The sequence below is a fragment of the Aethalodelphis obliquidens genome, unplaced genomic scaffold, assembly GCF_003676395.1.
Source record: "Aethalodelphis obliquidens isolate GAN/ISIS:26980383/991018 unplaced genomic scaffold, ASM367639v1 scaffold32, whole genome shotgun sequence".
NCBI classification, from domain to species: Eukaryota; Metazoa; Chordata; class Mammalia; order Artiodactyla; family Delphinidae; genus Aethalodelphis; species Aethalodelphis obliquidens.
Genome location: NW_020837976.1, coordinates 11,922,802 through 11,936,363, shown reverse-complemented (window position 1 = coordinate 11,936,363; position 13,562 = coordinate 11,922,802). Strand labels below are relative to the sequence as shown.

The 13,562-nt window shown below is 34.0% G+C and overlaps 1 protein-coding gene across 10 annotated transcripts in view; it reads left to right on the top strand.

Annotated features, from left to right (window-relative positions):
- NOL4 (nucleolar protein 4) overlaps positions 1-13,562 on the top strand; it is a 394,743-nt gene that overhangs the window by 92,065 nt on the left and 289,116 nt on the right. For 7 of the 10 annotated variants that reach the window (XM_027127706.1, XM_027127705.1, XM_027127708.1 and 4 more), the window contains exon 2: positions 9,495-9,644. In XM_027127706.1, coding sequence (XP_026983507.1) covers positions 9,495-9,644 — 150 coding nt within the window. Of the gene's footprint in view, positions 1-9,494; positions 9,645-10,648; positions 10,690-13,562 lie in introns of all 10 variants that reach the window. The other 3 variants (XM_027127712.1, XM_027127711.1, XM_027127709.1) reach the window with 1 other exon arrangement.

Below are 13,562 nucleotides of genomic sequence, written 5' to 3'. Positions count from 1 at the left end.
ACCTTAGTTTGAATTCTCTAATTTGAAAGAAAATTATTTCAGTAGATGTTATGTTTGATGTATCAAAAATTGGACTTTTAATTACAATTTTTTTAAATAAATTTATTTATTTATTTTTGGCTGCGTTGGGTCTTCTTTGCTGCTCATGAGCTTTCTCTGGTTGCAGCAAGCGGGGGCTACTCTTCGTTGCAGTGCATGGGCTTCTCGTTGCACAGCGCAGGGCGGGTGGGCTTCAGTAGTTGTGGCACGCGGGCTCAGTAGTTGTGACTTGCGGGCTCTAGAGCGCAGGCTTGGTAGTTGTGGTGCGTGGGCTTAGTTGCTCTGTGGCATGTGGGATCTTCCGGCCCAGGGGTCGAACTCGTGTTCCCTGCATTGGCAGGCGGATTCTTAACCACTGCACTAGCAGGGAAGTCCCAAATTACAATTTTTAATTGAGTGGAAAACTCTCATAAATGTTCCTGTTTTGATCTGAATAGTATGCTTGAGTGATATACTAGTGTCAATGTGTATCCATGTCTTGCCATATTACCTCCCAAGCAGATACAGTCTCCTGTGGAGAATGGTAGTCAGGAAGGATTTCAGGAGAGAGATCTATCCCATAATGGTTCAGGAATAGTATCTTCACAACAGATCCTGTAGGGCCAAGAAGATACATGTAGATCTACATGGTAGTCTTTTAACATGAATGACATTTTGATTTCATCATAATAATGTTAGCATCTCTAGGCTTGGTGTCTCTCATTTATCAACTTCATATGATTGCCTTAAATTTTTATGTGTATGTGTATCATCTTAACAATTGGCAATCAGTAAGCTAGCAGAAAGTAAGTGAGGGTGACTCATTTTTGAGCTTAACCATTGTTTTCCTTCAGTATAATTTTAATATGTTAATATAATACAATAAGGGCGTTAAAAAAATCTTTTTTTTAAGCACAGATTTGCCATCACAGACTCAATTTACAAACTTGATTAGTTTTGCTATTATATTAGCTTTAATATAAAGTTTATCCAAAAGAAGCTGTATTTCTTTTATGGCACCCTGAATTGTCACATTAGATCAGTTAATTTTTTTTTTGTTGTTATCAGAGGCTTTTTTTGTCAGTGGTTAACCACAGGAACTGTACTATAAATGACTCATTTAATTCGTTAAATATGTCATTCACTCATCTTGAATGACATAAAAACAGTGGAATCCTGGAGCTAGGTTGTATTAGCTCATGGGAGCTAATTGTCTATATGGAATTTACAATAAAAAATATTGTATATTTTATTATTATTTATAAGTTACATGCTACACATCTTTTATATCATTAAAATTTACAGTAACCTTATGTATTTATTTTTTATGAGACAGCTGTTAAACACTTACCAGTATACAACTATAAGCCTTGGTGATTAAACCATTTCTATTTGCACCGGATGCTCATGTGTTTGCAGACTGTTTAAATTTGTATTGTATGAGCTCCTCTTCCTGTTTTTTTGCATCTTTAGACTCAAAATCCAAAACTGTTGGAGGTCACATAGTTAACAGCTTTATTGAGATATAACTCACACACCACACAATCCATTCATTTAAAGTGTACAATTCAATGTTTTTAGCATATTCACAGGGTATAAAAATATCACCACCACCTAATTTTAGAACATTTTTGTCCCTTCTAAGAGACACTTGTACCCATTAGCAGTCAATCCTCATTCTCTCCTCTTCCCAAGTCCTAAGCAACCAAGAATGGACTTGAGGACACGGGAAGGGGGAAGGGTAAGCTGGGATGAAGTGAGAGAGTGGCATGGACATATACACACTACCAAATATATATATGTAAATTTGCCTCTTCTGGAGTCATATAATATGTGTTTTTTTGTGTGTCTGGCACTTTTACTTATCTTGATATCTTCCAGGTTCTTCAATGGCATAGCATGAATCAATATTTCATCTCTTTTTATTTCTTTGTATAGTTTTTTGTTTTGAATAAACACACTTTTTCATATATATTCATCAGTTCAGGGACATTTGAATTGTTTCCACTTTTTTGGCTATTATGAGTATGCTGCTTTGTTATGTACAATAGATTTTATGTGAATGTATGTTTTCAGTTCTCTTGAATATATACAAATGTGTGGGCTTGTTGAGTCATTTGGTAAGTCTACGTTTGATTTTCCAGGTTACTGCCACACTTTCCAAAGCAATGGCATTATTTTGCATTCCCATCAGCAATGCATGAGGGTTCTAATTTTTCTATATCCTCACCAATATTTATTATTTTTGATTATAACAATCTCAGTGAATGTGAGGTAGTATCTTATTGAGGTTTTGATTTATATTTCCCTAATTACCTATGATGTTGAGCATGTTTTGTTGTGCTTTTTTGCCATTTGAACATCTTCTCTAGAGAAATGTCTGTAAGACTTTTACCAATTTTTAATTGGGTCATTTTTCTTTCTATTATTGAGTTGCAAGTGTTTTCATGTATTACAGATGAAAGTCTCTTATTAGACATATAATTTTCTCTCATTTTTATGGGCTCTCGTTTCACTTTTTTGATTGTATCATTTGCAGCATGAATTTAAAAAACATTTTGGTGTAGTCCAATTTATTAGTTTTTCTGTTGTTGCTTTTGCTTTTGGTGTCATAACTGAGAAGACCTTGCCTTACTAAAGATTAAAAATATTTACTCCTGTTTTCTTGTAAGTTTTAGCTCTTATGCTTAGATAGATGATCCATTGTGATTTAATTTTTGTGGTGTGACGTAGGGATTCCACTTCATTCTTTTGCATTGGGTATCCAGTTGTCTCAGCACCACTTGTTGAAAAGACTGTTCTTTCCCAGTTGCATTATCTTGACACTCCTGTTGGAAATGAATTGAAAATAAGTGTAAGGATTTATCTCTGGAAGCTCAGTTCTAACCCATTGATCTATATATCTGTTCTCATGCCAGTACCATGCTATGTTTATTACTTTAGATTTATAGTAGGTTTTGAAATTAAGAAGTGTAAGACCTCCATATTTCTTCTTTTAAAAGACTATTTTGTTTTTTCTTAATATTTTGCAGTTACATATGAATTGTAACTTGTCAATTTCTGCAAAAAAGCTAGTTAGCTTTTTAATAGCAATTGCATTGAATCTGTAAATTATTTTTTGGAATATTGCCATCTTAACAATATTAAGCCTTCTGATCCATGAACATAGGATGTCTTTACATTTATTTAGGTGATTTTAAATTTCTTATAATGTTTTGCAGCTGTCAATGTTCAAGTTTTGCACTTTTTTGTTAACTATAACTTAGTTAAATCTAAATTAATACCTAGTATTCTGTTCTTTTATATGCCATTATAAATAGAATTATTTTTCCTAATTTATTTTTGGGTTGTTCATTGCTAATGAACAGAAATACAACTGATTTTTGTATATTGATTTTGAATGTTAACTTTGCAGAATTCATTTATGAATTCTAAGGTTTTTTTAGTGGATTCCTTAGGCTTTTTTATGTAAAAGATTATGTCATCTGCAAAAAGAGATAGTTTTATTCCTCCTTTCCAATCTAGGGGCCTTTTCTTTCTTAATTGCCCTGACTAGAAGCTCAAAATACATGTTAAGTAGAGTGGCTTGAGAAGACATTCTTGTCTTACCCCTGTTCTTAGAGGGAAAACATTCAGTCTTTCACCATTAAATAAGATATTTCTTGTGGGGTTTTTAAAGATGTCCTTTATCAGATTGAGGATTCCTTTCTATTCCTAGTTTACTAAGTTTTTGCCAGAAAAGTATGTTCCTTTTGTCAAATATCTTTCTGCATCTGTTGAGGTGATCATATGCTTTTTTCCCTTTACTCTATTAAAATGGTTTATTACATTAATTCATTTTCTTGAGTTAAACCAACTTGGGATTATCCTACTTGGTTGTGGTATATAATAATAATTACTATATATATGATTGGAATTTGTTAGTGTTTTGTTGAAGATTTGTATATCTATATTCATAAAATATATTTGTCTGTAGTTTTTTTCCTTGTGATGTATTTAGTTTTGATATAAAGGTAATCCTGGCCTCATAGAGTGATTTCAGAAGTGTTTTCTCATCTGTTTTTCTGATGAATTGGCCATTATTCCTTGAATGTTCAGTCCAGTAAAACCCTCTGAACCTGGGCTTTTCTTTGTGAAAGCGTTTTTTCATTACTAATTTTGTATCTTTACTTGTCACAAACCTATTCAGATTTTCTATTTTTTTAGTCAATTTCAGTAATTTACATCTTTCTAGGAATTGTTCATTTTATGTGGTTATTTGATTTGTCAGCATACAGTTGTTTATAATATTTTTAAACCCTTTTTTATTTTTGTCAGGTCAGTAGGGATATTTCTTTTATTCCTGATTTTAGTAATTTGAGTCTTCTCCCTCTTTATTTGGAGCAGTAAAGCTAAAGTTTTGTCATTTAAAAAACTCTTTCAAAGACTACTCTTTGAATTTACTGATCTTATTCATTGTTTTCTATTCTCTTTTATTTGTTTCTCCTCTTTTTAAATATTCCCCCTTTTGCTTCATTTTACTTTACTCTTTTTCTGCTTACTTAAGGTGGAAAGGTAGGAATCTGATTTGAGATTTTTCTTATTTTTTTGGCCATCCAGTTTTATTGAGATATAATTGAAATGCAACACTATAAGTTTAAGGTGTACAGCAGAATAATTTGACTTACATACATCATGAGATGATTACCACAATAAGTTTAGTAGACATCAATCATCTCATATAAATACAAAGTAAAAGGAGAAAAATAATTTTTTCCTTGTGATGAAAACTCTTAACAACTTTCATATATAACATACAGTAGTGTTAATTATATTAATCATGTTGTATATTATATCCCTAGGACTTATAACTGGAAGTTTGTACCTTTTGACCACTTTAATCCAATTTCCCCTACTCTTACCCTTCTCTTCAAGTAACCACAAATCTGATTTCTTTTTCTATGACTGTTTGCTTTTTGAAGTATGACTGATCTATAACATTCTGTTAGCTCCCGGTGCATATCTAGTGATTCAGTGTTTCTATACATTACAAAATGATCACCACAATAAGACTAGTTAATATACAAAGATATTACATTGTTATTGACTATATTTCCCATGCCATACATTTCATCCCTGTGACTCATTTATTTTGTAACTGGAAGTTTATACCTGTTAATTTCTCCCACCTATTTCACTCATCCCCTATGCCCTGTCCCTCTAGCAACCATCTCTTTGTTCTCTCTGTCTGTGACTCTGTTTCTGTTTTTTTATGTTTGTTCACTTGTTTTGTTTTTTAGATTCTACCCGTAAGTGAAATCATACAGTATTTGTCTTTCTCTGAACGATTTCACTTAGCATAATACTCTCTAGGTCATCCGTGTTGTCGCAAATGGCAACATCTAATTCTTTTTTATGTCTGGGTAATATTCCATTATATATATATTTCTGTCTTTCTGCCAGTACCATGCTGTTTTAATCTCTGTAGCTTTGTAGTATAGTGTGAAGTCAGGGAGCCTGATACCTCCGACTCCATTTTTCTTTCCCAATATTGCTTTGGCTATTTGGGGTCTTTTGTGTTTCCATACAAATTTTAAAATTAATTGTTCTAGTTCTGTGAAAAATGCCATTGGTATTTTAATAGAGATTGCATTGAATCTGTAGATTGCCTTGGTAGTGTGGTCATTTTAACAATATTAATTCTTCTAGTACAAGAACACGGTATCTCTTTCCATCTGTTTGTGTGACCTTTAATTCTTTCATTGGCGTCTTATAGTTTTTGGAGTACAGGTCTTTTGTCTCCTTAAGTAAGTTTATTCCTCAGTATTTTATTCTTTTTGATGCAATAGTAAATGAGATTGTATATGGTGTTAAAGAACGTTTTTGTTTCTTTCTTTTACATGTAGCTGTCCAGTTTTCCCAGCACCACTTATTAAAGAGACTGTCTTTTCTCCACTGTGTATTCTTGCCTCCTTTGAGGTAGATTAATTGACCATAAGTGCATGGGTTTATTTCTGGGCTGTCTGTCCTGTTCCACTGATCTATGCTTCTGTTTTTATGCCAGTGCCATACTGTTTTGACTACTGTAGATTTGTAGTGTAGTCTGAAATCAGGGAGTGTTTACTGTTGGCCAATAATTGTAAGCCATTTCCAATATATGCTCCCATAGCACAACTTGTACCTTCTGTACTCTGATACATATTACCTGTAGTCAGTTGAATAATGCCTGCCCAAAGACTTCAAATCCCAATTCTGGGAATTTGTAAAAGTTACTTGGGGAAGAGAGTCTTTGAAGATGCAATTAAGTTAAGGATCTTGATAGGAGGAGATTATCCTGGATTATCTGGTCAGGCCCTATATTCCCTCATATAAGATGGGTTCCTTGTAAATGAGAGACACAGAGGAGAAACACATCAAAGAGAAGTCAATGTGATATGGCCTCAAGCCATGAATGCTGGCAACCTCCAGAGCCTGGAAAAGACAAAGAATGGATTCTTCCCTAGAGCTTTTAAAGGGAGACCAGCTCTGTCAACATCTTGATTTTGAACTTCTAGCTTCCAGGACTATGGGAGAATAAATTTGCTTTTTTTTTTTAACATCTTTATTAGGGTATAATTGCTTTACAATGGTGTGTTAGTTTCTGCTTTATAACAAAGTGAATCAGTTATACATATACATATGTTCCCATATCTCTTCCCTCTTGTGTCTCCCTCCCTCCCATCCTCCCTATCCCACCCCTCCAGGCGGTCACAAAGCACCGTGCCGATATCCCTGTGCCATGCGGCTGATTCCCACTAGCTATCTACCTTACGTTTGTTAGTGTGTATATGTCCATGACCCTCTCTCGCCCTGTCACAGCTCACCCTTCCCCCTCCCCATATCCTCAAGTCCGTTCTCCAGTAGGTCTGTGTCTTTATTCCTGTCTTACCCCTAGGTTCTTCATGACATTTTTTTTCTTAAATTCCATATATATGTGTTAGCATACGGTATTTGTCTTTTTCTTTCTGACTTACTTCACTCTGTATGACAGACTCTAGGTCTATCCACTGGCATTTTTCACAGAACTAGAACAAAAAATTTCACAATTTGTATGGAAACACAAAAGACCCCGAATAGCCAAAGCAATCTTGAGAACGAAAAAAGGAGCTGGAGGAATCAGGCTCCCTGATTTCAGACTATACTACAAAGCTACAGTAATTTGCTTTTTTGTAAGCCACCCATTTTGTGGTAATTTGTTACAGAAGCTACAAGAAATTAATATATAGCCATAGCAATGATTTGTTTAATATTTTCTCTACTAGACTGAAAACCACAAAAACCTGGGTTATCTGTCTCATACACTTTGATAACTTCAGCACCTAGCAGAAGAGGGTTTGGCAGTAGTTGGTACTTTTAGGATACGTGCTGAAGGAATGAATTCATAGGCTATGATCCCTACATCACTCATAGTTTACTAACTGTATGAAATTGCTGTATTTTTGGTTATCTGGCAAAGGAACTGAGAGGAAACTCTAAGTTTTATTTCTGAGAGAAAAGATGAAGTTTTGAGGGTAGTTTTGCTAGTCAGTGGACTTAGAATTTGGATTTCGAGCCTAGGAAGAGTGGATGTTCTCTGAGGAGGAGGGGGTGGGCCAGGAGAGCTGGTGGGTGGACATCTGAAATGGTGCTTCCCTGACACTATCCTCTAAGTTTCAACTAATTTCCAGGCTGGTCACTGCTGTGATTCATGCAGCTTCCCTGTCCTCTCACTGCAGATTGGTCTTGCATCATAAGGCAATGAAGGATTATCAATGGAGCCCAGTGTAGAAGAAGAGATGGCTCAAGATGTTAAAGGAGAGAAGTCAGAAAGGTCTGAAACCTAGTGAGGAACCACATGCATCACAGATAATTTGTGAGGGAGCACTTCAAATTTAACAAAGGTGGAATGCCTGGCTGTTTGGCCATATATAAAACTTAATGTATATAGTTATTTGAATATCCTGCTTTAGGCACTGCTGCTACTGAGACCTATTGTAAACCAGAAGAAAGAAAGAAATAAAATAAAAACCAAACTAACAAAAAACATCAGGTGATTTGCTTTCAGTTTTGCAGTAAGCTCAGTCTGCTGGCACTACTGTTCAAAGAGGCTTTTGCCATTTGATTCATTGACTGCGTAATGATTTTGCTCAGGTTAATCATCTTCTTGTGTTGTATGCCAGCATTTATGGAGCTGTCACGTTACTTCAGGTTATGCCTCAAGGTCTGACTAAGAACATTGCGTGAGAGTGTGTGTGTGTGCGTGTGCGTGTGCATGTGCGTGTGTGTGTGTGTTTGCAAGTAGGAAACCCTTTCATTTCAGAAATGAAAATGCATCTACTGTGTTGTCAGCATTAGACTAAGGGACACATGGGTTAAAGGTTAAAAATGGGAGTTCTAGAGAGTATCTAGGTGTTAACTTTGGATCCTCCACTCAGAAGTAGTGAATTCATTCATGTGGCAGCCATGTAAGATTAAATTTATCTCTTATCTCATTCCAAACTTATTATTTATTCTTCTCAGTCATGTATGGAAACTTTTGGCTCTTTGCTGTCTTTCCCACTGCCATGACTTATCCCCTGCTTCAGCTCCCACCCATGTCAAATTCTGTTTCTTTCATGAAGTTGCTTCAGTAAAAGGTGACATCTTTATTCTCTGAACTCCCCTACTACTTGACTTATATTTTTATCATGATCATCAAAATGACAAAAGCCACCACTTATTGACTGTTCACTATATGCCAAATATTGGGTTATATCCTTTACATACATTATTTCATTTAATGGTTACAGGTCTGCGAAGGAGGCTCTGTTATCCCTATTTTACAGGTGAGAAAACAAATTTCGAGACGTTTAAAAGATTTGCACAAAATACACAACTTCTGAGTGGATGATCCAAAGTTCACACCTAGATCATCTCCAGAGCTCACATTTTTAACCTTTAACCCATACTCTCCCTTAGTCTAATATGGATAGCAGAGTAGATGAATTTTCTTTCCTAGATTGTATGATACTAAGGGTAGAGGTTTCATATTCTTTCTTTCATTTCTCTAATCACAATGCCCAGTACCCAGGGACACAATAGATATTGATTAGATAAGAAATCAATATCTAGAAGAAATTATTACAGTAAAAAAATTACTGGACCTTAATAATGTATTTCAGAGTAACTTAAGAAAGTTACACTGATGGTTACAACTAAGTCATTTTAAAATTTAAAAGGTGGCCTTAATGGGTAAGCGTGATTGACTATGCCAAATATCTTTTTTCATGTTTCTTAAAGTTTTGTATGTAAATAATATATAAAATGAGATATTCAATCATAATTTTTTGAACTTTACTATCTAGATGATTTGGATCAGTTTATTAAAATGTTTTTGTCTAATGAACTTTCTGTGTCAACCTTATATATTAAATACATATTTCCATATTTCTTTATTAATCTTGTGCCTTTTTTTTGTTTTTTTTTGGCTTTGTTTCCAGGATGGCGTAGGGGTAGATGAGAAGCTATCTTTGCGGCGGGTAGCTGTGGTTGAAGATTTCTTTGACATTATCTATTCAATGCATGTGGAAACAGGGCCAAATGGAGAACAAATTCGGAAACATGCTGGACAAAAGAGAACTTACAAAGCAGTAAGTTAAAAAAACAAAAAAAGAAAAGAAAAAGGCATGCATTTTGAAATTTGACATTATATGCTTATTAAAGATGGGTTAAATAGCTATGAGTGTTCTATCTTCAACATAAATTAGACTATATCATGGTCACACCCAACATTTAAACTATTATTATTGAATTCTATTTTGGTTGTATGTTCACTAAGTCTATTGCATATATTGCTAGAAACCTGTTTCTAGCATTATCATTTTCTTTTCTTTAAATGTGCATAAAATGTGGTAGTCCCAGTCAAATGCCCACAAATGGGAAGATTAGTTGTGTTATATATTCAATATATAATATGTGTTCAAATCATAATATATAAATTATCTACTGGAACATATGAACTTTTGTACTACCACTATTGTCTTAACAGTCCTTCCCCTTCAAAACATATTAATATGTTCAGGTATTTCTTACTTAATACTTATAGTCACATGAATAAGAAAATTTTATGTGCTTTTCTTATGTTACCTTATATTAAATACATTTGCCCTGAAGGGTATGCCTTTCTTAATTTTCCAGTATAAGTTATTTAAAAATATGTGTTATTTTCATAGGCCTAGTGCCCTTGAACGTTTAAAAATGAAAATATATAATGCTTTTATTGTAAATTATCTAGAAAACAGATGTAACTAACTGTTAGATATTGAATATATATTGTCAAAATGGAGTTATATATTATTTCTAAAGCTCTTAATTATACTTACTGTTCGATCTAGACACTTTAATCTAGTTTTTTATTTAATTAAACATTTTATGAAATCATCTTACTATAGATAATTCATCCTTTCTAGGAAAATTGAAGAGTAAATTATTCTTTTCCAATATGAGCAAAGTGTACATCAGAAATACTTTATCAGCAATCAGAATAATATCCTTTTTTAAAATTCTTATTGAACTTTGCTTTTGGCTACCTTTATATTAACTGTTTTCAGCTATATTTATACACAATATCAGTCTGGATCCATTTTTTTTTCAGATACAGAAAAATGTGTGAAATGCTCAAAGTTTCAAATACAGGTACATATGTTTGAAAATTAGCTACTGAGCATAAGAAATAGCTTCTTTTCCATAACTATTTTTTGCTATATCTCCAGGGTCATATTGAATCTTTATAGTTGCATAATAACCCCTAATACATGTTGTATTTATCTCTCCTTCTCTATGGTTTTGTTTCTTGGCTGTTTCCAAATTGCATGGTTTGTGGGCAGGCACTATTGTAAGTTTCCTTACATAACTCTGCCACATAAACTTTCTTTTGACTTACATATCTGAGGAGACATCTTTATCATGACTAATGATAATGACTTAGCTTCTTAAGATACTTTTGTGCAGACTAATGTTACTGAACATACTCATTTTGCCTGCCTCCTAAGCCAGGGTTGTATCTCTGGATACTAATAGGGAAAAAAACTGTATATTGATCTACTAATATCACTAACTGTGTACTCTTATGATAATTCATTTTCACAAAATAGCTACCTAAACTTGATAGGACTTTGTAAGGTAGGAATACATAAGTTCAGTTGTATTCAATGAAAACAAACCAACAAAAAACAAGTGGCTTCACTGTCAGGAATAGCGTGGCAGCCAAATCTGTTTAGGTGCCAAAAGCAATTTAAAGTGATTTAATCTTTGAAATCCACTTATTAGAGACCTTTAATTAAAAGGGAAATATGACATAAACCCAAGTCTCTCACCCGGTGTTTTCCTAAATGCAATGTGGAGAATCTGACCCACTGCCATAATGCATGCTGAACACTTCCAATAAATTGGTAAACACATTTCCAACATATATCATTTTGCATTAACATTTTGAAGATGTTTTCTGCATTTTGGGGTAGGGCTGGATACCAACTCTGAATGTATAAATAGTATCTGAAACATCATCCATTCCCTCTTGAGAATGTCCTACTTGAGGATTCTTTTCTTTCCCAAGTTTATTTTTTGTTTCCGCATCTAAAGTAGTCTCACCTTTTCCTAATATCATGAAGGTTTCTTCTGGCCTCACTTTCTGCCTTCTGGTATTTCTCAACTGAATCCTAACTAGAAAACATTTCCATTTTATGGAGTAATAATAGATTGTAGGAAAAAAAAGAAAAAAACACTGCTCATTGCCAGCAAAACTGTGCACATGACGCCACAATGAATTTAATTCTAATGTTAATATAAATGTTCAACTAATGGGGCATAAAACTAAATGCAATTTGAAATGAAATGGTGTAGTGCTATTAGGGCCCTAGACTGTTGGGTCAGAATTTAGTTCTCAATACTAATGCTGGAATTGGCTAGTCACTGGTAGAATTAGCTAGATACCTATCGCAGTTATAATGGTTCCCATTAAGATTAATATTTTTTTCCTACTTCTAACACATTAGCTCATAGAGCATGCATGATTATTGACTTTCTTTTTCTCCCTTATCCTACATGGCCAAGAAACCATACTTATACAACTAATCATTAAAACGTGTCATTTTGTCTTAATAATATTACCAATAGATTTAGCGGTCATTTTATTTACTTTGCCTTTTTTGCAAATCTTTCTATGTTTTCACTCTGCAGGAAATGGTGGTCCTTTAATATTGGATTAACTTTTGAATGCTATTTGTTTTTACCTATCTGCAGTATATCATTCCTTGAAATATCTAGTCGTTATACAACTTAAATTTTATTGCAATCTGATCTGACTAGAGAAAAAAATTGGAGGGTGTATATTCTGTTACTCATGAGCTCTTTTTAAAAATCCACATAAAATGACACATTTTAGGAATATGTAAAGGCTATCATAAGTAATTTTTTTTAGTCATTGTTGAATTCTAGTGTCTTTTAGGTCTTTCCTTCCCCCCTTCATTTGTCCCTGTGTATATATTCACCTTTACTGGTGCACTGAATGTGTTTCCTTCAATATTTTTGGTTGATTATCTACATTAACAGTGGAGAAGAAGTGTGAATCATTCAGGTATCACTTATATTTGAACATAAGTATATCTTTCTACTGAAAATTGAATGCAAGTGTGCTTAGCAATTTGGAAAGTGACTTCAAAATTAATGTGGTAACATTGTTAAAAAAAAATCATGAATGCAGGAAGTTGTCTTCCAGTCCTTAACTTTTCTCAGCTATTGTCTGAATTCTACCTTCAGGGAATATATGACTCTTCTCTAGTTGTCTTTTATGTCTTGCATTTCATCACTGGCTAAAGCACAGCTGCCTTTCCAGAAAGGTTTCTTCAGTTATGGTCTGATTAAAGATAAAGTTTCAAAACTCTTTCTTGCTACATGTAAAATAAAAGTAACTGGTGGAAATCCAGGAACTAGCAGGGAAAGTCAGTGTTTTCAGTGGAGAGAACAGTCTGCATATATATGTGTATATGTACACACACACACACACAACTTGTGGTGTGATACAGTAAGTTTACATGTATTACTCACATACATAGCTGCCAATAATTACGTTCATTTAATTCCGAGTGGAGAGCATATGCTATAGCTAAAAGAAAATAGGCTAGAAGCCAGACAAACTCAGTTTCAAATTTCAAATCTAGTACTTCCTATCTGTGTCACTTTTGGCCAATTATTTACTTTTTTTCTCCTCCTGTTTAGAGGGAGATAATGATATGCATGGTGTGGCAAAATAAATGAGTTAATATGCATGAAGTGCTTTCCTTATGGTCAACTTTTGAATAATGTTTTTTCTCCTTTATCCAATCACTAGTCATGTTCCAGGTAGAAGGACAAACGGGACAATCAACATAGTTCCATCGTTGCCCTAATTATAATTACGGATGTAATTTCCTCTGCTTGCCCCAATGCCTCCGCGTTGGGAGAGAGATGAATAGTAATAACTTAGGCATTCTCTTATGTACATCTTATAAATGTCACTATCTCTGGCAGTC